This window comes from Hippoglossus stenolepis, chromosome 4 (genome assembly GCF_022539355.2).
Source record: "Hippoglossus stenolepis isolate QCI-W04-F060 chromosome 4, HSTE1.2, whole genome shotgun sequence".
NCBI classification, from domain to species: domain Eukaryota; kingdom Metazoa; phylum Chordata; class Actinopteri; order Pleuronectiformes; family Pleuronectidae; genus Hippoglossus; species Hippoglossus stenolepis.
The window spans coordinates 23,079,933-23,107,590 of NC_061486.1; the positions used below are offsets into that span (position 1 = coordinate 23,079,933).

General features: G+C 41.5%; 2 protein-coding genes across 5 annotated transcripts in view; one reads left to right on the forward strand and one right to left on the reverse strand.

Moving 5' to 3' along the window:
- Window positions 1-1,858: 1,858 nt before the first annotated feature.
- On the forward strand, window positions 1,859-13,136 carry gucy2f (guanylate cyclase 2F, retinal). 2 transcript variants are annotated; one of them, XM_035153846.2, is made up of 19 exons: window positions 1,859-2,397; window positions 2,476-3,288; window positions 4,854-5,155; window positions 5,648-6,002; window positions 6,091-6,175; window positions 6,931-7,027; window positions 7,159-7,284; window positions 8,022-8,102; window positions 8,725-8,901; window positions 9,007-9,163; window positions 9,563-9,712; window positions 9,806-9,954; window positions 10,044-10,207; window positions 10,301-10,493; window positions 10,760-10,934; window positions 11,430-11,528; window positions 11,966-12,060; window positions 12,145-12,230; window positions 12,922-13,136. In XM_035153846.2, the coding sequence occupies exons 2-19, from the start codon at window positions 2,547-2,549 to the stop codon at window positions 13,001-13,003; spliced, it is 3,315 nt and encodes a 1,104-aa protein (XP_035009737.1). In that variant the 5' UTR covers window positions 1,859-2,397; window positions 2,476-2,546; the 3' UTR covers window positions 13,004-13,136. The 2 variants fall into 2 exon arrangements, with proteins under 2 accessions (XP_035009737.1, XP_047195655.1); XM_047339699.1 differs by having other exon boundaries at window positions 1,859-3,288.
- Window positions 13,137-17,532: 4,396 nt separating this feature from the next.
- Window positions 17,533-27,658, reverse strand: part of LOC118105870 (von Willebrand factor A domain-containing protein 5A-like) — a 29,954-nt gene continuing 19,828 nt past the window's right edge. The window contains exons 3-19 of one of the 3 annotated variants that reach the window (XM_047339702.1): window positions 27,406-27,608; window positions 27,098-27,320; window positions 26,388-26,554; window positions 26,183-26,297; window positions 25,907-26,082; window positions 25,730-25,818; window positions 25,478-25,622; window positions 24,204-24,283; window positions 24,009-24,123; window positions 23,754-23,912; window positions 23,262-23,365; window positions 21,904-22,124; window positions 21,622-21,684; window positions 21,086-21,151; window positions 19,992-20,155; window positions 19,061-19,184; window positions 17,533-18,923 (exon numbers count right to left, since the gene is read on the reverse strand). In XM_047339702.1, the coding sequence (XP_047195658.1) occupies window positions 18,844-18,923; window positions 19,061-19,184; window positions 19,992-20,155; window positions 21,086-21,151; window positions 21,622-21,684; window positions 21,904-22,124; window positions 23,262-23,365; window positions 23,754-23,912; window positions 24,009-24,123; window positions 24,204-24,283; window positions 25,478-25,622; window positions 25,730-25,818; window positions 25,907-26,082; window positions 26,183-26,297; window positions 26,388-26,554; window positions 27,098-27,320; window positions 27,406-27,608 (2,294 nt within the window). In that variant the 3' untranslated portion in view covers window positions 17,533-18,843. The remainder of the gene's footprint in view (window positions 18,924-19,060; window positions 19,185-19,991; window positions 20,156-21,085; window positions 21,152-21,621; window positions 21,685-21,903; window positions 22,125-23,261; window positions 23,366-23,753; window positions 23,913-24,008; window positions 24,124-24,203; window positions 24,284-25,477; window positions 25,623-25,729; window positions 25,819-25,906; window positions 26,083-26,182; window positions 26,298-26,387; window positions 26,555-27,097; window positions 27,321-27,405; window positions 27,609-27,658) is intronic. The other 2 variants (XM_047339700.1, XM_047339701.1) reach the window with 2 other exon arrangements.

Consider the following 27,658-nt stretch of genomic DNA (forward strand, 5'->3'; position numbering starts at 1 on the left):
CACAGTAATCAACACTGTATACTCTATCTCCACTAGATGGCACCAGAGTGCAGCCAATTAATTCACAGTCTGCAGTTGTGTCATGACTCAATTCAAATGCACCAGTTCACTGTAAAAAACACACGAGAGCTTTCAGTGACAGTAAAAGAAGAACGAAATAAATTAACAACAAATCAAGTAAAGAAAAGGCCTGAGATTGGCACTGATCTTTATACATATACCCCTTATTAAATATTAAATAAAACAGTCCTTTATTTTTTTTTTTCTTATTTTGTACATGTTTTTAATTCTGAGAGCCCATTCCACTATGCACTGCTCTATTTCCACGCACCTAACCCCATAGTGTCAATTGAAAAAGTGCAAGGAACATTAAAATATTATTTTGCCTAGTTTCTCCTGGTGCATAATTTTGCCATGAATCTCCCTGTTGATCCTATTCATTACTCAAAGGACATTTGAATGATTTATCTCCTTTTTTGCTTAAACAACATTTTCAATTTAGCTCCAATCACTGCAGAAAGTGTGTGTGTGTGTGTGTGTGTGTGTGTGTGTGTGTGTGTGTGTGTCTTATACATCATCTGGGGATATTGTTTATCTTAAATCATTTCTTTTCTTTTCGACTTTTCTGAGAATATTTGCCTGTGTTTCACTGTGTTCCTTACAGAGCAGCACTGGATGTGTTGTGTTCACTGCTCACTGGGAGAACATTGCGCTGAGTTGTCAGTTCTATCCCCTATTCCTGGATGCAGGACAGTGGTGTCAAGGTGTTACATTTAAGAGGCTCATCAGCTTATGTGGGATATGGGTCAACAAAGGTGGAATCACTTTCCAACTCTCTATGCATATAATGTAATGCAATATACCTGTAACTGCACTATATTATGTTGTGTAAAGTTAAAATGATGTTCCTTTAATACATAGTTGCCTTTAATAGTCAGTTGTTGGGACTGAGTTTAAAAGTTCAAAACACAAACATACACAGACAGAGCGAGAGAGAGAGAGAGAGAGTGGGAGAAAGAGAGGACGAAGAGGGGACACGCACATACACGTACGCATGTACGCATGCATACACATACATACACATAAATATATACATACAAACTACACATCAGCATATGTTGAATCGGTCTTTATTGATCATTTTCCCCTTTAACGTATTTTAATATCTTAAGAAATATAGCCATATAGGACCAGCACAGTTAATCAGATGTCAAATGAATATAATATGTTGATGAGCTACAACAATACACAAAAAAACATTGCACGGTCTGACATGCTTCTTTGCTGTTCTCATCCATCCAGTACATTGTCTCTAACACTGTGATCCAAGGGTTGATGTTGTGGCAACCAGCTGTTCATGGAGTCAATTGCCAGGCAGGCTGTTTCACCAGTGGAGTCTATTGGCAAAAGAAAAAAACGAAAAGAGCTGAGAAGACTGACGCAGGCGAAACACAGCACAGCTCAGGGGACCTGCAGGGAGAGCCCTTCGTTATCTTTAATGGCTCCCACTCCACCAGGGTTCAAAGTCATTTAATCTGTGGGACCTGCTGTACTGTGGGCATATTAGACCAATTAAAGCACGGTTCAGGTCCCTGTGTGTAACATGGCTGAGGTGTCTCCATGGCAAGAAAAATAAATAATTATCTCTGTATTCATGTAGAAGCTTTAGTTGTAAATTTCGTGACAAAGCATTGCCATATGTCTATGAGAATAAAAAAGATGTGTGACTACATTTCCAGAGGAGTATGTTGGGATGATGGGAAAAGGCCTCTCCATGCAGCATGCATGATAACAAGGCTTTTAGAGTATAAGGCCTGCAGCCAATCCTATTACACTGTGCCTCACTGAAAATGGATTAGTGAGTAACACCTACGTTTTGGCCCCAGGTCACTTTGGAAGGATTTGATTGAATGGGCCTGTAGCTGACACTGGGCCTAACCCTATAGCTATAAAACACACTTTTACTTGTTTTATTATTACGCAGAAACGCCCATTAAAGGAAAACCACCATTTGGGATATTTGGATGTTTTTCATTTTCAACACATGACCTGAGGGAAAGCTGCCGAGCCAGGGGCGGTTCTCCCTCGCCCAGATTCGGTGGCGGCAGGTGAGCAGCTTGTGGACACACGGCAGCCTTCAGAGGCGCTGACTGCGGGGCGTAAGTAGCTCTCCAGGGTGCTGAAGACGCAGCGCCCGCAGCCCTGCCCGTCACTTCCAGCCCCTGTAATCCCAACACCATGACTCCGCTGCTGCTGCTGCGCCTGAGCCACCCCGTGCGTCCTCGGGCTTGAACAGGCGAGGCGTGGGCGATGGCCAGGTGAGGGGACACCCGAGAGGACACCTGTGAGACCCTCTCATCGGACCTTGACACTGCCCCCGATGGATTCAAAGAAATGGTGAGTTAATTCGCTGTTGTCACGCGGCAGTGTCTTAGCGCGCAAACATATACAGTTTGTATTTTCCGTATTCTGCAGGTGTCACTGGTGTGAGTTATAATAGCGAAGTGAACACAAAGATCCACTCCCTCGGACACCCTGGAAGGACAATGCAACATATTCCTCCAAACTTCAGAGGGGCGCTATGGGAGTCAAACCATCCATGTGTGCCTAACATTAAAAGTAGGCCCACTCTGACCTCACTGCCCTTCTATAACTTCCTGCTATGGGTCCTCATCGGAGTGTTGACGTTCCCTTGCTGTGTCCGGTGTTTGATATTCAAAGTGGGGGTCTTGGGGCCCTGGAACTGCGACCCTGTGTACTACAGGGCGCTGCCCGCCGCCGCCGCCCGGCTCGCTGTGAACAGAATAAACGGAGACCTGAACCTGGACCTGGGCCTGAAACTTGACTTCATCATCCTCCAGGAGCCCTGCGAAACATCCAAGGCTCTCACCGCCTTTATTTACTACGAGCAGATGGCGGACGCGTTTCTCGGCCCCACCAACCCGGGATACTGCGTGGCGGCCTCCCTGCTGGCCAAGAACTGGGATAAGGCCATCTTCTCCTACGGATGCCTCAGCTACGAGCTGGAACGCGCCACAGGATACCCGACGTTTGCCAGGACGGTGCCGTTTCCAATTGACGTGTTGTTCATCGTGCTGAAGCACTTCAGGTGGGCCAGTGCTGTGGTGGTGTCGTCCAACGAGGATATCTGGGTGGACACTGCCAGCAGAGTGGCCGCCGCTCTGAGGAACAAGGGTCTTCCCATCGGCCTGGTCACATCTATGGGTCTGAATGAGACGGAGGTGGAGAGCACGCTGTGGAAGATCCAGGATGCAGGAGAGGTCAGAGGTGAGTCTGGGGAGGAGAACATGGGAGCTGGGGGCAGGGATAAAGTGAATAAAGTACAGAAAATACAGTGATAAAAGGTAAGAATATACCAGGAGAGATAAAGAGATAGGTTTTATATAGAGAGCACATTTCATACACAAAGGTATATTCAATGTGCTGAGAAAAAATTAAAATAAATCAATTAAAAAACTAAAAGCACAGTTTACAACAAATTTCAAGCAAAATAAAAGAGATTAAAAAGAGCAGAATAAATGAGGCAAAGAGATTCAAAGAAAGAAAGGAGGGTCACTTTTTATTGTTTGTGTGCAGAGCTCTTTATAAACAGTCTATGGTGCAGAGTGAACTCGGGAATCTTTGTATTCATCCTAGCTGGTTTATCTGCAGTGGAGATTTTATCATCAACGTTTTTCATAGATTCTGGAACTGAATTGAATTTACTATAGTTCACATGTGTGGTCTGGTGTTGTCTTTTAGTAGGTAGGCAGTTTAGTCAAAAGCGCTTCTGAATAAAAAGGTTTTCTGCAGTGGTTGGGCCGTTCCATAAGACGACCAGGCAGTTGGCTCCAGTGCTGTGCTGCTTAAAGGCTGCTTCTCCTTGTTCAGACTTTGCACTAAAAGCACATATAATAAGATGTAAATGTATTTTGAACTGAAATATGGGATTATATGTGTCTTGAATGCATGGGAGCAGGTTATCACAGGTGAACCAACTTTCCGGATATCACCTCGCATCAGCTGTCCTGATTTGTCCCCACCCCCACCCCCCTTCACCCTCCTCAGCAGGCTTATTACTCAGCTGTCTGAACAGAAGGCCATTTTGACACTGCAACTTCCACCTTGTGGCTAATGTGAACAGGGACAACAATTTAATTTGTCAGGGAATTATCAGAGGCCTTAATCCCACAAGGCTGCTCAATTTATCATTTTTCCAAATCAGTGGTTTAGCTTTACACATTTGGCCAGTTTGCATCGAATTGAACTGAATTTATAAAAGAAAAAATAAGTCTTCTAGATTAAATGATAGACGGTAATGTGTTAAAAACGTCTGCCTGGGGCTCAGAGGACTGTAACTAAATACATTTTCTCTTGTTATTCATCAAGTAGGTTTGTTGTAAATGTTTGGAGTTTAATGTACCTCTGCCAAGGAGGGTATGTTTTTGTTTGTGTTTGTTTGTGTGTTAGCAGGATTACGCAATCGATTTCCATGAAATTTTGTAGAATGGTGGGGCATGACCCAGAGAAGAAACTATCACATGTTGGTGCAGATAAAGATCAGGGAGCAGAGCAAGGATTTTCTTTCACTTTCTTTAACATTGTGAGAACAATTCATGGATCTTTATGAAAAAAATCAGGCATGTTTAGCAGACTAATATTTATGAGTATGTCCAAATAAAAAAAGGGATTTAGTGAATTTAATTGTGGTTTCATACGGTGACTGTTGGGCCTTAGTGGAGATATGCTCTACTGAGTGAGATGTAGTTGTTTACACTATAGTCATCTACTGATAAATTGTGTTGTGTTATCACTCTACATGAGTCCACAAAACAAATGTTTTTCTGTTTCAGTCATAATCATGTGCATGCACTCAGTCCTGGTTGGAGGTGAGCAGCAGGCTACTTTTCTCCTCAAAGCACAGAAAATGGGCATGACTTCTGGGAGGTACGTGTTTGTGCCCTTCGACACTCTCCTCTACAGTGTGCCCTACACCAACATTTCCTACGTGCCTCTGCAAAACAACAGCAGCCTGAGGGAGGCCTACGACGCCGTGCTCACAGTCACCATGGCCTCAGAGCCTCTGTCCTTCAACGAGGCGTTCGCTGCGGCCAAGAGGAGTGAGGAAGTGACAGTGGCCGTGCAGCCAGAGCAGGTAGGAGTTGTTAGGATGACACAACATGGAATTAAAGCATGGGTCCTACTTTTTAATTAAAACTTCACATGTTCATATGCATATGGAGCAATACGTGCAAAAGCATGTATCAAAGTTGCAGTTGAATTTGGGGAATCAAATGAAATCAAGTTTTATTAGTACAAAATACCATACTCTTGTTTATTTTCCTCCGCTGCAAGGACAAACTGAAATAGTTTCTTCTAACATTCAAACATCTTTTAAAAATGTTCTCATTATTTTTTCCTTTCCTAGATATTTTGATCTGAACACTTATCATACTAAAATAATTCTATATTTTGGATTTCTGACTCCATTGTCAATTCCTAACTTTATGTATCAACTCCACTTTGAAACAACCATTTATTTGTTGCTATACTCTTCGAGAGAGAACATCTTTCAGATAGTTGTAGCAATATAACACATCACGTCTTCTCACGTTTCTCAACCAACAAGCCTTCATCATCCTCACAGGTAAACCCACTATTTGGGACCATCTATAACAGCATCTACATCCTGGCCAAGTCCATCCACAGCGCCCGGAGAGCAGGTATGCAGCTGTCAGCCTCAAACCTGGCCTACTTCACCAGGAACACAACCTTCAGTGGTTTCAACCAGAGGGTCAAGTTGGACAATACCGGGGAAGTCAAGACCAACTATGTCGTCCTGGACACTGACAACAGCGGGAGTCAGCTGTATCAGACGTATGTGGTGGATCTGACGAGCAGAGTGCTTCGTTTTGCAGGGAGGTCCATTCACTTTCCAGGAGGATCCCCTCCGTCGTCTGATTCCAAGTGCTGGTTTGAAAAGAACGCCGTTTGCACAGGAGGTACGATATTTCACGTTTGTGTGTTGAAGTCTTATTCCTCAACTCTCATTTCCCTCACCTTCAAGTTAACCTGTGATACCATCCTCAGGTGTGGAGGTCACCTACATCATAGTGGTGTTGGCTGTTATCTTGACTCTGGCTGTAGGAGGACTCGCCATAAGTCTTTATATCAGGTACAGACTGAAAATACAAACAGTTTAATGTTATGTCAATTACACAAATTTAGACTTTGTTTCCCATTTTTTGCCCCAATCTCTTCTACCGTTTTAAGTTTGGGGATTTTTGTACCTGAAAAGATGTATTAACACACCGGATGGTGTGATGTAACAAATGTATCATGTATCAAATTTCAACCACATGTTTGAGTTTTGACAGTTTGATTCTGGCTGACATGTCATAGTAGTTGGTGCTACCAATAGAGAATTACTAATTATTAATGTTGATGATAATAAGAGCTTTGAGCTCCATTCAAGCCTGCTCTATAGAATTAGAAAACAAGAATAAATAAAAAACAAACCAACGACCTAAAAATAATGCCAGCTGAGGATGCATGCCATCTGTATCTACTTCAAACATTACTGTTCAGATCAAGTAAATTATTTAATCAACTAGAAAGGCACTTAGCAGAGGGCTAACTCACAATGTTAAAGAAAGTTAAAATAATAGCTTTGTTAGGGGTGCGTTCTCTTTTGGCCCATGTCTCATTTTTCTGCCAAGTTTCACACATGAGTAAAGCATAAAAATCCCAACAGTTATTATGCAGGTCTATCTTTTTCTTCTGTAGGCCCAACTACCATATCCTCACATCAGACTAAAAGTGATGAACATTTCTTGTTCATAATCTGTTTTTGCTCACCAGACGATCTCTAAAACAGTTTAAAAAATCCCTACGAGTGAATTCCTTAACGTTTCTAAATCTCTCTGGCAGGCGGCGACTCCAACAAATCCAGCTGGTCAAAGGTCCCAATCGGATCTTGCTTACCTTAGAGGATCTCACTTTTATCAACCCCCAGCTTAGCAAAAAGGTAATCTGCATCACCGTGTCCCAGTCATCAGCGTAAAACTTTAGCACTCTTCTGTTGACCGTGATTTTTTTTTTTATGCGCACTGAATATTTCAGGATTCAACTCATTTACTATCAAATCTTCCCCAACAGAAAATCACTTTAGAGGATCTGAGCGAGTCAAAGAGCGCTCTGGAGGAGAAATCTGCAGACTGCTCACACTCTGTGAACAGCATGCAGACTGCAACTCATGACTCCACCAATGTAGCCGTGTATGAGGTGGGTTTTACGCTTCATCCTGTAGAGCATGTACACACAATTTGAAAGAATCAGTCAGCAGGTCAGTCAGGGAGAGGAGGTTGTTCTCGAGCATACGTCAGGAACATTAACTCTGAATGGTACTTTTATAAAGTTAAGTTAAATCTTTTTGTTCAGGGTGGAGTTTAGTCAATTGTTCTGGTTAAAGATTCAAAGATTCAAAAATTGATCGTTCAATAATGCAGACATTAATGGAAATGTATCTTTCACTTATGTATGGCAAACAAAATAATACAATACAATATATACAAAGACACAATACATTACCCAAATTAGAATTTCAGAAAAATACAAAATACTGTATTTTAACAGGAGTAAAAAATGTAGAATTAAGTAAAAGTCTTTAACAAACAGACAAGAGACAACAAGCCAAAATGCCAGGGGTGAGTTGTCAGACAGTCGCGAGAGAGCAGAAAGCGTTGTTGTGTAGTAAACGTTTGCTTACGTTTTATATGTTTCTAATCAAATCCCCTTCTTTGTACACACAACTAAGCTCAAGTACTTTGTAACACTGAAGTCATTTGTAATCAGGAATTTCTACAACACGAGCAACAGTGAAATGGTGTGGTTAAGGTTTGGATTTCTATCAGTTTTATACTTTTATAAAACCTTCTGTTTTTCTTTTTCTAGTTGCTGTATGTGGAAGAAAATGTTCAAAACAAAGTTTGATCTCACTGTGACATCATGATCTCTTCCAGGGCGACTGGGTTTGGCTGAAGAAATTTCAGGGGGGGCAGTTCAAAGAGGTGAAGCAGAGCACAACAAAGATTTTCACAAAGGTAGAGCAACAAGTCCTCACCCGTGTGGGAAAAAATATAGAATTAGATTTTTCACTCAAATGAAGTGGTTTGGAAAAGCAGATATGACACTGCCAATGCTAAAAGCTGTGCGGGGAGTTCCAGCAATAACAAGAATGGCACTCAGGAGAGTGTATACCTCCACGAATTCCCAACAGTCCCCTTATGAAACCAAATTGTTTTTTCTTTTACCATTTCTTTTATTTGGATTTGCACCACATTGCCCATACTAATAAATATCAGTCCCCTAAACATGCCAGATTTTTAAAATCAAAATCCCTGAATTATTCTCTAAAAAGTCAATGGAAATGTTGAAAAATGCCTTATCTATAAAGAACCAGAAAAAAAGTTTCTGGATCTGCCCTCTAATAGATAACCGCATAAAAATGTAATGGCTGCTTCCCTGACCCATACCGCATCCTGCCACCAAGTTTCATGGTAATCTATCCTGTTGTTTTGAGTAATCCAGCAAACAAACAAATGCTCAATAAAACACAACTTCCTATTCGGAGGTAATAAATATTGTATAATATGTTATTATAGTTATCTAAACAACATACCTTCCATTCTTCCGTCCTTGCATCATCCACCTACGCTCTCCCAGATGAAGGACCTGAGAAATGAGAACGTCAACCCGTTCCTGGGCTTCTTTTCCCACTGCTCCATGTTCGCGGTGGTGACGGAGCACTGCTCGCGGGGAAGTCTGCAGGACCTGCTGAAGAACGAGGACGTAAAACTAGACTGGATGTTCAAGTCCTCGCTCTTGCTCGACCTCATCAAGGTAAACACGAACATACCATCACTTGGATGTTTTTGTGACAACCCTCCTCATCATTTTGTTTTGCAAGGGTGAATTTTTACCTGAATGTGTTTTTGTTGATTCCAGGGTATGAAATACCTTCACCACAGAGAATTCCCCCACGGCAGACTAAAATCTCGTAACTGCGTGGTGGACGGGCGTTTTGTCCTCAAGATCACTGACCACGGCTTCAATGAGATGCTTGAATCTCAGAAAGCTCCTCTAGAGGAACTTCCACCTGAAGGTACAAGCAGGGGCTTCTCTGCATAATGATATTGGTATGTGGGGTTCTCCTCACCTTTCCGTGGGTTTTCTCCGGGTACTCCAGCTTCTTCCCTCAGTCCAAAGACATGCACATCCGGGTTAGGTTAATTGGAGAATTTAATCGACCATAGGTGTGAATGGTTGTTTGTCTCTGAATGTTGGCCCTGCCATGGCGATCTGTCCAGGGTGTACCCCGCCTCTCACTCAATGTCAGCTGGGATTGGCTCCAGCTCTCCCCGCGACCCTCAAGGGGATGAGCAGTATAGATAATGAATCCATAATAGTAGATCATTTTTTACTGGTAGAGTCCAGTGTTGCACACATACAAAGTCATAAGTAAAATTTAGTACCATTGGCTGATCTTCTTTTTTCCACTCAGATCTATTTTGGACAGCTCCAGAGTTCCTGAGGGACCTGGCAAGCTCACGTAAAGGGACCTCTAAGGGAGATGTATACAGCTTTTCTATTATCCTCCAAGAGGTGGTGGTCAGAGGGCTGCCATACTGCATGCTGGGTCTACCACCTGAGGGTATGTATCCATCGGAAAGGTGGAGACGCAAATAAATAGAACACAAATTAGAAAAGATACAAGTGAGATTCAAGCAAAATATCTCCTCACCAGAGATCATCCGCAAGGTGAAAAAGCCTCCTCCAATGTGCCGCCCCACCGTGGCACCGGACCAGGCTCCACTGGAGTGTATCCAGCTGATGAAGCAGTGCTGGAGCGAGATGCCCGACCGCAGACCAAACTTTGAAGAGATCTTTGACAGGGTAACTATTTGGAGACACGCCTTATTGCTCCAAAATGTTCTAAGCTCAGCAAAATATAAATTATTCTTTATTTGTTGTTTCTCAACTAGTTCAAGATTATCAACAAAGGCAAAAAGACCAACATTATCGACTCCATGCTGAGGATGCTGGAGCAGTACAGCTCCAACCTTGAGGACCTCATTAGAGAGAGAACAGAAGAGCTGGAGGTGGAAAAGCAGCGGACAGAAAAACTGTTGTCTGAGATGCTCCCGCCGTGAGTAAACCCGCATATGATAATAAAATCCATACTGCGAAGTTAGGGAATAAATGAGCTGACTATCTGATTCTCACAACTTTCCTGCCTCAGCTCTGTTGCCGAGGCTCTGAAGACCGGCGCCACAGTGGAACCAGAGTATTTCGACCAGGTGACAATCTACTTCAGCGACATTGTAGGTTTCACCACCATCTCGTCGCTTAGTGATCCCATCGAGGTGGTCGACCTCCTCAATGACCTCTACACTCTGTTCGACGCTGTGCTCAGTAGCCACGATGTCTACAAGGTCAGAAAGAATGCTTGGTTTTTATAGTAAACCCTTCTTTTCAATCAGTGTGTCGAGTTTATGGCGTATAAATACATCCCTCCAGCATCTTAAAAATATTCATTGAAATGTTGTGTCATGCTGCTGCTGTGGAATGATCAACAGGAGAATTAGTCAGTAAACAGCACATGAGCAACGTGTTATCCAGCAGCATCTGTCTATAGTACACGTACAGTAGCCATGTACCGCTGACTCCATAACTCAGTAAATATGTTGACGTTGCCCAGGTGGAGACCATTGGTGATGCTTACATGGTAGCATCAGGTCTGCCAAAGAGAAACGGCAACAAGCACGCTGCTGAGATCGCACACATGTCTCTGAACATCCTCAGCTCAGTGGGAACCTTCCGTATGCGGCACATGCCAGACGTGCCCGTCAGGATACGAATAGGAATCCACTCAGGTGAGCTCTTTTATTTTCTTTTATTGCCACCAAATAAGTTATGTTTTTGTTTTGTTTGTGTGTTAATTAGGTGGAATACGCAAAAACTACCAGATGGGTTACCACGAAACGAGAAAGGGAATTTTGATTCCCTTTCTCCGGAGCGTTTCCCACAGATATCATTCAATCTATGGCGGTTCCAGGGGTGCACGAGCATGCGCACGCATATCGTTCTCATATGTAACAGATTCTGTTAGGGTACACTGACTAAAGAGAGAAAGTTATTGCGTTAGAGCGAGAGAACTGCATTGCATCGTACTTGTGGGTGCGCACATAACTGCAGCTGAAACTATGAGTCTGCACGGATGGTAAAAACTTTATGGATGATAGCGCAGGCAAACAAGCACCAAATAGCACTGCACACAGCAATACAAAGCAGCAATAGAGCAAGAAAAAAAATCACATTCTTCTACATTTACATGTGTTTGGCTTATTGTTTGTTCTTTGTGTTTGCAGGGTCCTGTGTTGCTGGAGTGGTAGGTCTGACCATGCCTCGGTACTGCCTTTTTGGGGACACCGTCAACACTGCCTCTCGTATGGAATCCACTGGGCTGCGTGAGTATCCAGAAAACCTCTACCACCGTGTTTTGTTGTGTTGTTTTGGTCCAAAGTCACATTCCTCTCCTCTGCTCTTCTCTTCTATTTGCTTCTTGTCTCTTCTCTTCTCTTTGCTTTTCTTCTATTCACTTCTCATCTCTTCTCCTTTCTTCGCTTCTCTTCTTGTCTTGTCTCTTCTCTTTGCTTTTCTCCTCTTCGCTTCGTTTCTCTTCGCTCTCTCCTCTCCTCTCCTCTCCTCTCCGCTTCTTGTCTCATCTCTTCTCTTTTCTTCGCTTCTCTTCTTGTCTTGTCTTGTCTCTTCTCTTCTCTTCTCTTCTCTTTGCTTCTCTTCTATTCGATTTTTGTCTCTTCGTTCTACTACTCTCCTCTTCGCTTCTCTTTCTTCTCTTCTCTTCGCTTCTACTCTTGTCTTGTCTCCTCTCCCCTCTCCTCAGCTTATAGAATCCATGTGAACATAAGCACGGTGAAGATCCTCCACTCTCTTAATGAAGGTTATAAAATAGAAGTCAGAGGCAAGACAGAGTTGAAGGTAACATTGAAAGTCAGTGTTTAATTCAGGACTTAGACTTTTTCATTGTCTACTGACTGCTTGTTTTGATTTTTGTTCTTGCAGGGTAAAGGTATTGAAGAGACATACTGGCTTGTGGGGAAAACAAACTTTACAAAGCCTTTGCCAAACCCACCAGAGATCAAACCAGGGTAAGAGCTTCAACTCACTGTTAATCTTTGTATTCTTTGTATACCTGTGATATTGAAAACACTGCATGAGGAGCACACTTAAGGCTCATCTCCCATCTGATCTAAAATTGCATAAATGCCATTAACCTGTGACTCATGCAACCTGCAACTATCCGCATGTTACTTCAGGGAAGACAATCATGGCCTGAACCCTGAGGATATAGCTGCGTACAGGAGAAAGAAAGCCGAGAAAAAGGCTTGACCTTCTTAGTCCAAACACCAGAGGTAGAGACCTGCATGCCAGCTGGTGTTGTGTTGCAGAAATATTGTTGTGTTTGTCAGTTTGATGTGACCAAACTCATCCTTTGAGTATGCGCAGACAGGGCTCCCTGTCATTGAGTTCTCATCCTTAGTGATTGCTTTGTGATTTACTAGTCTTATTAATCTCCTGATCTTATCCCCTTCCACATCGTCTTAAGCAGATTGGGGAAAGCCCTCTTTGTTTACGTCATTTACCTTGGTTGTGCCTGGTATATTTTCAAAATTTTCACACTGTGTTTGTGGCAGCATTGATGTGTTGTTATTTATTTTTTGTCTGTTCTTGTTGTACGCTTTCATTGTATTTTTGGGTGTTCACATCTCAGAGCTCTTGTTTCAAAATAAACGGCTCAAATACAATCTTGGTCCTAACTCGTCTCTGTGTCTCTACTAGGGACAACTGGCAGGAGATGGTGACAGAGGAGATCAAGACACTTTTTCGCAAGGCCAACAGGCAGGTGGACAAAAAGATCTGAGTGAGAGAAAGAAGCAAAACCCGGAGAGAAGAGGAGAGGAGGACACATCCAGAGAGCTGGGCAGGGCGGGCAGGGGACAGAGGCCACCACCCAGCCTCTCACTCTGGCTTAATGCAGACTTGTTTAAGAGGATTGTCCGTCGACTGGCTAATCTGCCTGCGGCCAGCGCAGCAGAACACCAAGGCGCTAATGTAATGAGAGCTGCCGCATTACCCGCCGACGTATCTGCTGCCGAGAAGCACATGGAAGGTGCATCCACTCCTTAATGAAGGGTGCACTCATTCACTCCTTTCTACACACACTGGCCACTGAGTGGTCACCTATTTCAGGGCAACCAGAGCTTCACCCATTGGAGGATTGATCACCCCAAACGCCTATTTCAAAATGAAATCTTTTTTTCCTCTTTCTGGGGAGGATGTCTGTTTTTAGTTTGTCATGAAAGCTCATCATAGAGTTGTGGAGCCGATGCTGTTACTTAGATATGAGTGAATAATCTATTTTACTAGCACTCCAAAGGTTGCAGGAGAAGGCTGCTATTGTGTGTAATAATCAAGACAGAAATATGTCACTTTTACTTCTAATCTACTAGAGCAGTATGAGGAGGAAGAGCCAGTCCAGGCCACACATGCTTTTTTAAGCTATCAGCCCTTTTTTGATCAACGTGAATGAGATAACACAGTGGTCAAAAAGTAGGGACAATGCAGTGGTAGCAGTGATAATGAGGATTCGATACCTTTTCTGTGATAGTCAATGATATTTGATGGTCTTTCAGTAAATCCCATCACTGTGCTCGATGATGGATTTATTCCACTGAGACATGCTGCTTTAACACCTGATTTCAGCACCTATCATTCTGGTTGTTTGTGCTACGTCTCTGAAAGATACAAAACTCCTGCTATCAATAAAAGGCCTACAATACAAAAGTAAATATTATATGACAAAGAGTTATATATAATGGCCATCAACATTTTTTGCATTTGAACAACTTCAAATTCTACTGGTTGAAGTAATGTTCATACATAAATCCATGAATGTTTACTTCTGAAAGCAAACTGTGAGTACGAGGTTAATCTTAGCTGGGAGTGTTAACAGTTGCTTCTGTTACACTATTCTACACTTAAAGATTTCCAGAAGTCCAGCTATAGTTTCCTTCCCAGAAGCATGGTGGCTCCTCTATGTTAGTGAATAAATGTGAAAAATTAATTTCTGTCATTTCAGGATTCTGTCATTTAAGGTAGTTATTGTCAAAGTGAAGTTCTAATTTTTTCCAATAAATTTGGTTTCATTTAGTGATTTGCTATAAAAACGAAGGTGAAACGTCATGATTGTCAGCTGAGTCTGACTCGTGAATTGTCAAACACATGTTGCGTCAGGACCTTGATATTGTGGCTCCATTTCCCAATGACATGATCGGCCAAGGTGGCAGCATTCATATCCAGGATGTTTTGTGGGAGGTTCACAAGCTGAAGAGCGCTAGTGTTCCAATTTACACATTTGATAAAGAATATCAAAAATAAAGTCATCACAACTGCTGGGAGGTTATGTTTTCGTCACTGTCCATTTGTTTATTTGTTTGTTTGTGAGCAGGATTGCACAAAAACTACTAAACAGATGTTCAAGAAACTTGGTGCAAGGATGGGACATGAGGCTTGAAAGAAACCATTAAGTTTTGGCGTGGATCCGGACAAAGGGGTGGATCCAGACTGATTTTTGGGGAGGCTTGATTGAATCTAAGGGAACTGTTGGGCCTCTGCGGAGGGAAGTGCTGTACTTAGTGCCATTCTGGTTATTGAGTACTTTTGAATGAAAATTGTAAAGTGACAAATTGTAGATGTTCATTGCTGATTGTAAAACTAAAAGTAAAAAGTTAATATGAACCTAAATGAATGATATAAAAAGGTTTTACTTGGTAGAAGTGTATCAGAGAAAGCTTTTACCTAAACCCCAAATAGGAAGTTGTCCTATTGATATCTTAATATATTACTGTAGACTTATAATTGTTCAGAAAATGTCTCTTTTGAATCCAGCATGCTACAGTGCAACATTCAATGTTTCAGTGCATTGTATTGTGTGTCCTTCAGGTAACTCTGGTAGAAAGCAGGACTCAAACATTCCCAGATGTTATCATCAAACACCAGTAGAAAAATCTCAACCACACGAAATATAGACAACAAACTCAACCACTTGCTAATGCTTAGGAAACCACACAACCTCATTACACACATTTAAACTGCAATGTTGGCTACTGTTAAGTCACTGTTCACCTGCAGTGTCACAGGATGCAATCCTCTGCCTTTCCACCAGCACTAAGACAAGGATACCAGTAACACGGAGCAGAGACTTGGAGACTTAAGATCCGGAGTAGATCATATAGATTATGTAAATATCCCACCGTTATATATAATAGGATCATCTGCTACATCTGCACAAATACATTTTAACAGTCACCTGTTTTTATGTGTTACTTTTATTTGGTTCACTTTGTTTCATATGTATTTTCTTCACACATTTGCACATTATCATGAGTTTAAATTTATGCCATGCTGTTAAGGATATTATTCTTAAATATATATAAAATATGAAGTTTGAGTATATTGAATGACATAGTCATAATATATGGAATATGAAAATATAGAAACATTTAATGCAATATATTCAGATTTAAACTTCATATATACAGTGCTGTGAAAAAGTATTTGCCCCCTTCCTGGTTTCTTATTTTTTTGCATATTTGTCACACTTGAATGTTTCAGATCATCAAACAAATTTTAATATTAGACAAAGATAACCAGAGTAAATACAAAATGCAGTTTTTAAATGATGATTTCATTTATTAAGGGAAAAAAGCTATCCAAACCTACCTGGCCCTATGTGAAAAAGTAATTGCCCCCCCTTGATAAATCATGAATGAACTGTGATTAACCACATCTTTTGGAAAGCTGAGTTCAATTTCACCAGCCACACCCAGGCCTGATTACTGCCAGACCTGTTGAATCAAGAAATCACTTAAATAGAACCTGTCTGACAAAGTGAAGTAGGCTAAAAGATCTCAAAAAGCAACACATCATGCCGCGATCTAAAGAAATTCAAAAACAGATGAGAAACAAAGTAATTGACATGTATCAGTCTGGAAAGGGTTACAAAGCCATTTCTAAGGCTTTGGGACTTCAGCGAACCACGGTGAGAGCCATTATCCAGAAATGGAGAAGACTTGGAACAGTGGTGAACCTTCCCAGGAGTGGCCGGCCTACCAAAATTACTCCAAGAGCGCATCGACGACTCATCCAGGAGGTCATAAAAGACCCCAGAACAACATCTAAAGAACTGCAGGCCTCACTTGCCTCAATTAAGGTCAGTGTTCATGATTCAACAATAAGAAAGAGACTGGGCAAAAATGGCATCCATGGGAGAGTCCCAAAGTGAAAGCCACTGCTGACCAAAAAGAACACAAAGGCACATCTAACATTTGCCAAAAAACATCTTGATGATCCCCCAGACTTTTGGGCAAATATTCTGTGGACTGACGAAACAAAAGTTGAACTTTTTGGAAGGTGTGCATCCCGTTACATCTGGCGTAAAACTAACACAGCATTTCATAAAAACAACATCATACCCACAGTCAAACATGGTGGTGGTAGTGTGGTGGTCTGGGGCTGCTTTGCAGCTTCAGGACCTGGATGACTTGCCATAATTGATGGAACCATGAATTCTGCTCTCTACCAGAAAATCCTGAAGGAGAATGTCCGGCCATCAGTTCGTGACCTCAAGCTCAAGCGCACTTGGGTTATGCAGCACGAAAAAATGATCCGAAACACACCAGCAAGTCCACCTCTGAATGGCAAAAAAAACAAAAAACAATGAAGGTTTTGGAGTGGCCTAGTCAAAGTCCGGACTTAAATCCGATTGAGATGCTGTGGCATGACCTTAAACAAGCCGTTTATGCTAGAAAACCATCCAATGTGGCTGAATTAAAACAATTCTGCAAAGAAGAGTGGGCCAAAATTCCTCCACAGCGATGTGAAAGACTCATTGCCAGTTATCGCAAACGCTTGATTGCAGTTGTTGCCGCCAAGGGTGGTACAACCAGTTATTAGGTTTAGGGGGCAATTACTTTTTCACATAGGGCCAAGTAGGTTTGGATAGCTTTTTTCCCTTAATAAATGAAATCATCATTTAAAAACTGCATTTTGTATTTACTCGGGTTATCTTTGTCTAATATACAAATTTGTTTGATGATCTGACTCATTTAAGTGTGACAAATATGCACAAAAGAAAAAAATCAGGAAGGGGGCAAATACTTTTTCACAGCACTGTATATATATATATGCTTATATATATATATATATATATATATATATAAGCTGAGGTCTGGCTTATAAAACAAATTCACTGGATTAAATCTAGAAGACTTGAGCACGAGTGTGATTTTAGAGTGATTTTGAAATTCAATGCACATATCTATATCTATGTCTACCATGATGAAACTGTATATGGAATGTTGCATGATTCATAAATAATCAAAAATCAAGTTTCAGGCCGTAAGATTCAACTTTAATATTACAGTATAACAGTTTCTGATTTAAGAAAAGGTTAACATTAAAGGTGTGCAACAGATGAACAATTCTTTGTTTTGTTATATGGGCAATCCTGAACAGACGAAGCATAGTGTGAATACAATTAGGCACACAATATTACTGAAGTGGATAGTGCAAATAATTATGTGCAATGTAAAAGTTGTAAATATGCCTTTATACCAATGATTATATGAAGACATACATTTATACATGAAGTGCACTTCTGCCCGTTGCTGTAATATGTCAATGCGTCCGCCATATTGGACCAGGCAAGACTGGCCTGTTAACACATACCAGGTGCAGTCTGTCTGGAAAAAAACACAATAAGGTTTAAATTCCAGCTGATTTCAATGAGCTGCTTTTTGTATTGATGAGTTTTGTGATCTACGTGGAAAACAAACAAATTCTCAATTAGGATGTCAATTGTTCGGATATCATCACTGCTAGACAGAGAGGAGTGTGTCCACGTTAGACTTAATATAATGTGAATTACTGACGTTTTCAAAATTAAAGCTCTGTTGTTTCACTCGATATAAAGCATTGCTGCAATTAATCAAACGTTGACTTTGTAGAAGAATAGCTGAAAAGGAAGTGATTCTATGAATATGAATGTTGTTGCCATAGTGGAGATCAACACCCGTGAACATCTGTGTCAGTTTAATATGGTGAAAAAAATAAATAATCAAAATGATCTGGTGGGAAAGATATTGACACTGCTGCTGTCTATAATCTGAGGACATAGATGAGGACAAGTTCAACTCGGCCCACAGACTGAATGGACAAAGCATATGCCAAGTGTGAAGCCTATGCATCCCACAGACAGACAGACAGACAGACAGACATCTGTGGAAGTCGTAGGTAGGTATATGCTGATTTTCATCCCATATTTTTAAGAAGATAAGGAACCAAATCTTTTACGTTTAACCCACGATTTTTGTCCATATTCAAATAAATACTGATTCTTGCCTATACTACAAGTCAAACTATTGATTCTAAATAACTGGAGACAAAACCCACGTAGATCACAAACCCTTGAAAACCAATTGTTGACATTAGTTGAAATTAAAATGTAAAAGTATTTTTTATACAGACAAATGGAGCTCCCCCTAACGTGTGTTTACAGGCCACTCTTTCCCAGTCCAAAATGGTGGCGACGCTGGTGTACGAGCCAGTTGGCCAATGCGGCCTCTACGTATACAGTATATGTCTATGGTCATTGGTTTTAATCCTGAAGAAGAGGAAAAGGAAGGCAGTTTAATGAAATCCTCAGAGCCCCAGGACGTTTGTCTGCACACTGAAACCCAATAGTGTGTTTGCAGCTACCACACACTCTGCCACACTTGGTGCTGGAAATAAACACAACAAAAAACACATCACATAAGTCAGTAACAGATGGTACACAATGTCTGACAGGCTATAAACCCTCACACATTGTTTAAACTTGATTCATTATTTGATCTAACTATTATTAATTGGTTGTTACCGTTCTGAGCACGGAGCCAGGACACAGCCTTCATAGCCAGAAGCTCCCACTCTTCCTTAGCATCCATCTTGAATCCATGAAGCCAGATCAGAGCCAGAATGGTGGCCCACACTTCCTGGTCCACCTAATTTACACAAAATTCAAACAAAGGAAGAGATTTTCAGGGGAAATTGGATTAAATGTTATTAATACAACAGTATGTCAGCATTTTACATTCACTAGAGAAAAGTTCAAAATCCTGCGAAAAAGTCTTGTCTATTTTACTTAAAGACACTAGTATCCAATATCTAAGCCCTGGCCCAAAATAAAACTGTATCAAACTACACAGGTGGGATATTTCTGCTCCATTGCTCTCTATGGTAAATAAATCAATAGAAAACACCCTTTGGGATTTTGAGGTAGGTTGTCTCGTTAATTCAGAAAAACTGCTGATTTTTTTCCCATGAAGTAAGAAATTCTCATTATTCAGAAAAACAGGGCAGCTTTTTTCTTTTGCAGTAATGCAGTAAGCTTCTGTACAACAGTAATAATATTATATACTAAATGAAAAAGGTCAATGCCTTTCACAAGCAGGAGGTTAAATGACCACAAGAGGGCATCATACTTAGTTTCTGAACATGGTTATGCTGAGCAGTCCTATCATCATGTTCACTCTCATATGTGCAGCTCATTAGGAACAGAGCAGCTCTGTCACATTCCTATTACATTGTAAATCAGCTCTTTCTCCTGCTGACTCATTTCCACTGCTGTGTCATAGCTTGACTCATAAGATATATATATTTTTCCAATAGAGAATCAAACATTTTCTTATGTTTGACATCATTGTTATGTTTTGCTTGATCCTATCTGCTTTTTGAAAAAGTGGCATCACTAAAAACCACATGATGAAATCCATTTCAAAATAACACAATAACTTTGTATTACGACTCACAGCTGGAGGCTTTGTGTTCTCCACCTCCTCGCTGGTCTTTCCCACAGCAGCAGCCAGAGCCGGATCAAGCAGCCAGCAGCCAGACGCCTTCTGCAGGGAGACCAGCTGCAGCAAAGGGTCTCTGGGTGGCTGCTGTTTTGGTTCAGTGACTTCATCATTGAAATCTGAGGGTGGGAAAAAAACGAGGGTAGTTATTCTAATAAAAACCTACTGGTTAGGATACTAATACGGTCCACACAGTGAGTATTTGTGTGGCTAACTATGTGAGCAAATTTATCTATATGTCTGTCTGTCTACCTATCTATGTCTTGCGTGTCTGTTCTACTGTGACTACTGTATTTCCTTGAATAAAAGGAAACCTATGTTCTCAACTAAATAGCAGAACCCTACAGTATGAAGCCGAGCATCTTCCGATCCTACAATAACAACTAAAACCATGTTAATCCTAATGAATGGATTCCGTCAACAGAAAAGGGTTAGGGTGCTCTTACTTTGAAACGGGCGCAGGAAGTGTTGCAAATGTTTATGTTTGTGACACATTCAACAGATAAACAGTGAAACTGTGGTGAAATAACTTTTTGAGAAAGTAGGTAAGACCCCAACTCTTTAGAAGAGGAACGCGGCTCACGCTGCTCTAACCTGACAACATCGGCATGAAATACAATTCAAGATTCAAGATTTCCTTTACTTTCATTATCTCATGTAAAAGCGCACAATCAAAAAATAAATGTTGTTCCTCTTCTACCAACAGTTTTTACATTAATAAAAAGAGAATATGACTGAGGAAGCTAGAAAGATCACTATGTACAGTGCAAAAACACTACACGTGCAAGATGTTCTGTGTTGCACACACACCGAAAATCTTCTCTGACATCACAAAATGTTTGTTTTTTATTGTAACCATGCCATGCACCAACAGGCACATTTAAACTTGCAAAGACATATAGTAGTTACTGGTGCATTTCCCATTTCAAAAGAAACTACGCTAAACAGTAGAAGTCTGAAAACACCCACTAATGACTACTTAGTCTTTAAAACATCATCAGTCTTTATAAATAGAATCAATATGTTGTTAAGTCAGTGTGTGCGGATACCTTCGTCAAGGCAGTTGTCATCACAATCTTCAAACTCTTCACCTTCGTCAGCCAGGCAAAAGTCTGCTTTGTTTAAGAAGAAATTAACTGATAAAATAGCAAAAAGCATTTAATGGTTCTAATAGAGAAACAGTTTGTTAGAGCCCAGTTGTGGTTAACTTACTAGTTCTATGAGCTGTAGGACCTAACCAGCCTTCAGTTAAGTATCAGTCTAGTTACTAAGATACAACATATCAGACTTAAGTGAAGATAAATATGAGAAATCTTTAATAATGAAAAAAGAAGTTTACGTTTGTCGATTATTAACTTTGGGAAGAATATATGTTTTAAGTAAGGCAGATAAGCTGTTGCCAACTAATGTGCATACAAAATATAATGTTTCAAATGGCAGTTTCCTTATACAATACATTTAAGTGGTTTTCTACTGGGTGAATGCCTGAACATGAAATATCAAGTGATGGACATGTATATTTGTGCTCAGCAGATGTAGAATGACACCAGTGTGTGTTCACGGACCCCTTGAACCTCTTACTCACCCAAGGACATACTAGCAGGTGAAGACATGAAACAGCAAGACATGGGTGCCATCGAATACATCCCTGAGACAAAAACAGTGGCAGATATTACATAAAGATCAACAAATATAAATCCTGAAGGTTTGCGGCAAATTCAGGTAACATGACATGTGCTGAATAATATATTGTATAAGTTGTTCTTTTTCACAAGCCGCACTCGTCTGTCACACATACATTTTAGGGTCTTAAACATGGAACACTGTGTGCACTGTCATTTATTTTCTCCTTGAAAAATACACTCACTGGGTACTGGTATAGCTCTGCGCATCAGAGGTCCTTGAATCGGCTCATAGTTGCCTTTGTTGACAGCAATGAAGGCTGTGAAGGAACTGCTCACTCCTGATTGGACACTGAGCTCCATCACCTTCTCCTTCACCCCCTCATCATGCTGTCCCTCGCCATCTCTTTCGTCCATCTCCAGGGAACGAATCAGACTTCGAGCACCTAACCTGTGGACTGTTAATCTGCAGAAAAAAAAGAGGAGAGAGAGGAGTGTGGATACCCAGGGAAAACATTAGACTTTGGTCAGGTTTGGACCCACAAAAACAGAATGTCTGTCGGGTTCGAGTCTGGATTGTTAGTTCTCTCTCGGGTGGTTTGAACGGGTCCGCACAGAGAGTTGCGGAATGAGTGAAGCTTACTTTATATTTCTATAAATCCAAACATTTATTCAACCCTGTTTGGTTTAGAGCAGGTTTAGAACAACCTCATTTCACCATTGTTTTTTTTTATTTAAGTACAAGTAGTAAATTGCCCGAGGTGAAAGTCAGAGAGGTGAGAAACAGACAATTAACTAAGGAAGACAGACTGGTTCCCTTCATCTTCCATCAAAAAGAGCAGAACCAGATAGATGCTTCACATTGTGGAAAACCAGCACAGTTTCCAGACTTAAACCTTGGAGCTGCTCTGGGATGAAGTGAGCTGCAAGTGCAACTTCTGCAACAGTGTTTGGACAAACTCTGGGAACACTATTTGATTTCCTTTGTATAAAGAACTCCATGGGGTTGTTTGGCTGCTGGATGACTCAAGATCCCAGTATTCCTAGATTTTAAAATCCCTCTACTGAGACATTAAACTAATTTAAATAACCAAGTTGTTTGAAAAACATTTGACAGATAGTGGACAACGTGAGCTAAGTTTTAGTTTTCAAGTAATTTTACCACATAGTGTCACTTTCTTTTCATTTACTTTGTGAATATCATTTGTCACATTAACTATAAAACTTTTGGAGAGATGGTCAATGATGGACATCCTGCAGTGGCGGATCCAGGATATTTCTAAATCAGGGGCTATTAAGGGGCCACACAATTACACAGAGGATGAAATTCTACATCCATCATCCTTGCACTATTCCTGATTCACGAAGCTGCACATTTAGGACATTCATTGTTTTCTGTTAGCTCTATAGTGTTTGACCATTATTCATCATATAATCAAATCTATATTTATTTGTTTGTATTGTTAGTGAGTAACTAGTTTGTTAAGTCTCCTGACAGGACAGGGGCACTTCAGGGGCCAGTTCCCCCCTGACCCCACCATTGGATACATGTGATTGCACAGTAACGTCAGCATGTGATTCAAAGTGATGCTGCTTTTTTTACCCAGTGTCCTCAGCAGGTTTGAGAGAGAAGTGTAGCTTGTTCTTAGAGGGATGACCTGTCAGGCTGTACTTCACCGTCACACAGCCCTCTGCTGCCTCTGAACTCTGAGAAAATATCACAAAACAATCCCATCTTCATAATTACGTTATAAAAATGCAACTTAATATTCTTTTTTTTCCTACACCTGACCATGAAAGCATCCTTACATAACATCCTTAAAAATCCCTATGCATAATTATTTTACATATGATATATAAGCATGAGATAGCAGTATGATATAAGTGTGAGTAATTATCGATTATATATGGAATAGGGAGGAAACAGATTCAGTGTATATCGTGGTAAAATTCCTGACTGAATTCTTAAATTATTTATTTTGATTACCATAGTGATTTGGCTCTGGCCATAGCAACTGATATTTTGTCAGGACTCTAAGACGTTTGGGGTCGACGCCTGCAGAAAAAGACGACCTTTACACTCTGCTGCTCCTACCTGTCCGCTGAGCTGCGCATAAATCAGTGACCGCTGACCCTGGAAAATTGTTGTGATTGTCGGGGAGAGAACAGTGACAGACACTCCCTTTGGTAAATCCCACGTGACTGAGATGTCCTCCACTGCTGGCTGGAGAGCGAATCTCAGAGACTGCATCACCTGGTAAGAGCAAAATATAAAGAATAAGGACATAAGAATGACTCTAGTAACAGTAGATTTGTATTAAAACCTTTCCACCTGTGGCATTTGTCTTACTTTGGGTTGCATCCTGTCGGTTCCTGTGATGAACTGAGCGTGACCTCCTCCTTCCTTGGCTAATCCATTGATAAGAGCAGAGCTGGCCCCTTCCCCGATCCCAAAAGAGAAACATCTACAACACAGTAGTTAAGTGTTGAACACAGACAGCATAACAACATGGGACACACTGTGAGCAGGACTCTGTGGTTTCACCTGTGGGAACCTGAATTCTTCTTCACCAGATCAATCACTTCTTTGGTGTTGAACACTTCTCCGTCAGTGAAGACAAAAAGCTGGGGAGGAGTTACACAGGAGTTACATACCAGCACACCCAGTAACATGTCATCCAGCAAAGTCAGAATAATGAGAAAGGTGTGGTAACTATGAGTTTCACACACACCATTGCAACATGCTCAAAACTGTTCTTGGACATAGATGCACATAGATGCACTGTATGAATGTGTGCGTGAAGAACTGTAGTGTAATAATACTAAGATAAGTGCTAATATAATATAAATACAGGCCATTTAAACCTAATCTATAGTTTCAATTCCATTGTTTTCTCTGAATAGGCAAGTGACACTATCCAGTATCACTGCACACACGTCACTCTTGCACGGCTGAACGATGCTAACGTTTTATGGTATCGTAAAATGAAAGATATAATTTCTGCCTAACAAAGTTTTACACTTTTAGAGTGAGTATCCTCTATGAAATGATGCAGTTGTAGCCCCAAACCTCGAGTAATCCATAGCACAGCATCTGAACATGATCTGTGCCACAATATATTCTAACAGAGTGAGGCAGAGGTTTTAGTAGGGACCACCAGTTGAGCTGCTTATGTGCATTTAGCCGAGCTTCTACATGTTAAAATGAGGTGCAGCATGTCCATAATGACAAAACTTTATATCCTATATGTTACCTCGTCGGTGTCTGTAATGTCCACTGGGTTTTAAGGCTAAGAGGTAAGAAAAACAAAAAAAACAGAAGATGTGCTTGAACTAGTTTATTTTTGGGACTGTGAGCTTTGTTCGAAAGTCTAAATTGTAAACTGTGATGGTGAACTAGTTCATTTCATTCTTTGAGCGAGCTCTTTTTAAGCATGAACTTGCATAACACTGATTGTTCTGGACCAGGAAATGGTGGAACGTTCCTTTTGAGCAAGTCACAGCCCCAGATGGGGGAGTTCAAGTATCTTGGGATTATGTTCTTGAAATCGGCATCAGCTGTAATGTACAGTATGTGCTGTACCTGACTCTAATGGTGGAGAGGGAGTGAGACAATTTTAAGTGTTATAGTTCTGTCACATAAACAGAGACAGTAGTGTCGTTGACTTGATAGTGATGATAGCATTGACTCTCGTAAAACAACTTTTGCCTACTATATGTGTGTGTGTGTGTGTGTGTGTGTGTGTGTGTGTGTGTGTGTGTGTGTGTGTGTGTGTGTGTGTGTGTGTGTGTGTGTGTGTGTGTGTGTGTGTGTGTTACTTGTCTAGGTTGATTAGGAATGCAGGGCTGGCTGTAAATGTGTTTGATGGGTTCAAGGATCTCTGTTCCTCCCAGATTCGCCTGCATCGCTTCGACTTTCTTCAGAGCCTCTTCTAAGTTCTTCTCACTGTACTTCACACTCTTACTGCCATCGCACACATGCATGAACACATGTAAACACACATGCACAAACAAGCATTAACAACAAGGACAGGATGAGATCTGTTGTGTGGACGTGAGGGAGTGACATACGGGAAGATGTGTTCAAAGCTGGAGCCGAAACTGTAGATGTTGAAGTAGCAGCCCATTGGTAAGCTCTTCAACAGGAGCAGTAGAGTATCCTGAGGGAAGCAGACACAAGATGGTGAAGGTAATTGTGTGTGAGACACTATGAAAAGTTTAATGACAGAGTTTAAACTCGCTGAATACCCTGGCACTGGCAATTCGAGTTTCTTGCTGCTTGGTGTCACTCGTTGGACAATCCATACTCCCAGATCGATCCAGTAGGAGCACAAACTCTCCACTTGACGCGAGTGAAGACATCACAGACTGGGGGAACTCAGGGTACAGGCTCAGCATCAGGACTGGATCGCCCATCAGACTCCCTGAAACATCATTTATGCCAAAAAGTGTAACTCAGTTGGACTACGAGGATGATCGACTTTTCTATTGTGCAAAGTAACAACCTGACTCGTTTTCACTCACCAGGTTTGGCAGAGGCCTGTCCTGCCTCCACCACAGCAGTGGGCTTGTGAGCATCACTGTAATAAATCAGCAGCTCAACATCTCTGTCAAACTTGTGTCCTGCAGCCAACTTCACCTGCAGTTCACAAAGCACACTCAGTTATATTTGTAGCTCTCAGTGCTGAGGAACAACCACACACAGCGGACATGTGAGCAGTCTACCTACCGTGGCCTGGGTCTGCTCTGTGTTGACGTACTGGAGAGGCTCCAGAGAGCAGCTGGACTCTACTTTGGAGATTGGACGAGGAGACGACACTCGGACAGAAAACGACAGACTGTAGGGAACCAGAGAGGCTGGAACAGAGGTCACCTTCACACCAGCACCTCCAGAACCTGTATACAACACAAGAAAAGAGAATAATATTTTTCGCAATGTTAAAGAAATTGAAAAAAAAATGGATCTGGATCAATATTGTTCTTTTATCAACCATACCACATTCTGCCACCAAGTTTCATTGTAATCCACTCATAAGTTTTTGACACCAGATACATTTTGGTTGCAAGGTTAACATTAAATGTTATGTACGTCAACTGCCGCAATCTAACAAGCAATACAGCAGACTATAGAGCAGCTTCTTTCCTCCGGCTTTGAAACTTTATAATTTATACTGCTGTGAACCATTTTGTCTGACCTCACCGGTGTTCTGACTCGGCTACAGACATTGACAATAGTTTATAGAGAAGACCAATTTTGTTGGGGGTAATGAAGAGGCAGCATTATTACAATGAGCCCATCTCATAACCAGTTCGCTGGTTTCAGTATGTTCAATTTCCAATGGAGCTTTCAATGCGCACTTGGTACTTGACGCTACCACAGTGACGGACAAGACGCAGTTTGGTGTGCAGTAAACCAAAAGTGCTGGCTGGGTTTCCTACCCTGAGGTTCATAGCGAGGGTTGAGCACAGCAGGCAGACAAAACCTCAGCCCGTCATCCGCCTGCACAGCCAGCTCAGTGACGTACTCCAGCCTGATGGAGGCGCTCTCTCCTGGAGGCAGACTGCCCACACTCAGAGTGAATATATCTGGACTCTGCTCGCTCTCCTCCAACAGGAAGGCCTGCTGACCGGAGCTCAGCGCATCATCATACTCCTCACGAGCCTGAAGACACAGACAACACACGTGAGCTACACTCACGGCTCTTTAGGATCCATCACACTGAGTGAGACGTCACTGTCCAGCTCACCTTCTGTTTCTCCTTCACCTCAGCTACAATCTGTGTCTGTCCAATCTGAGCACTGAAGTGACAGACAGCAGCGTCTCCAGGCAGAGGGAAGACGAAAACAGCCTCCAGAGGTTTGTCCTCCTTGTTCTCGTAGTTCAGAGTGGAGACCACTGTCGCCACATGGTCCTTCACCTCCAGCTCCACCTCAATGCTCTTCAGGGGAACTGAGCGAGAAACAAAAAGAATATTAAGATGATGTGAGAACTGTTGTGTA

Bases quoted from the DNA above. Each gene is read 5' to 3' on its own strand.
- gucy2f (XM_047339699.1), top strand. From the start codon at position 2,547: ATGCAACATATTCCTCCAAACTTCAGAGGGGCGCTATGGGAGTCAAAC. The intron at 10,208-10,300 runs GTGAGTAAACCC...TTCCTGCCTCAG, and splicing joins TTGTCTGAGATGCTCCCGCC to CTCTGTTGCCGAGGCTCTGA. The intron at 12,231-12,921 runs GTAAGAGCTTCA...TGTCTCTACTAG, and splicing joins CCACCAGAGATCAAACCAGG to GGACAACTGGCAGGAGATGG.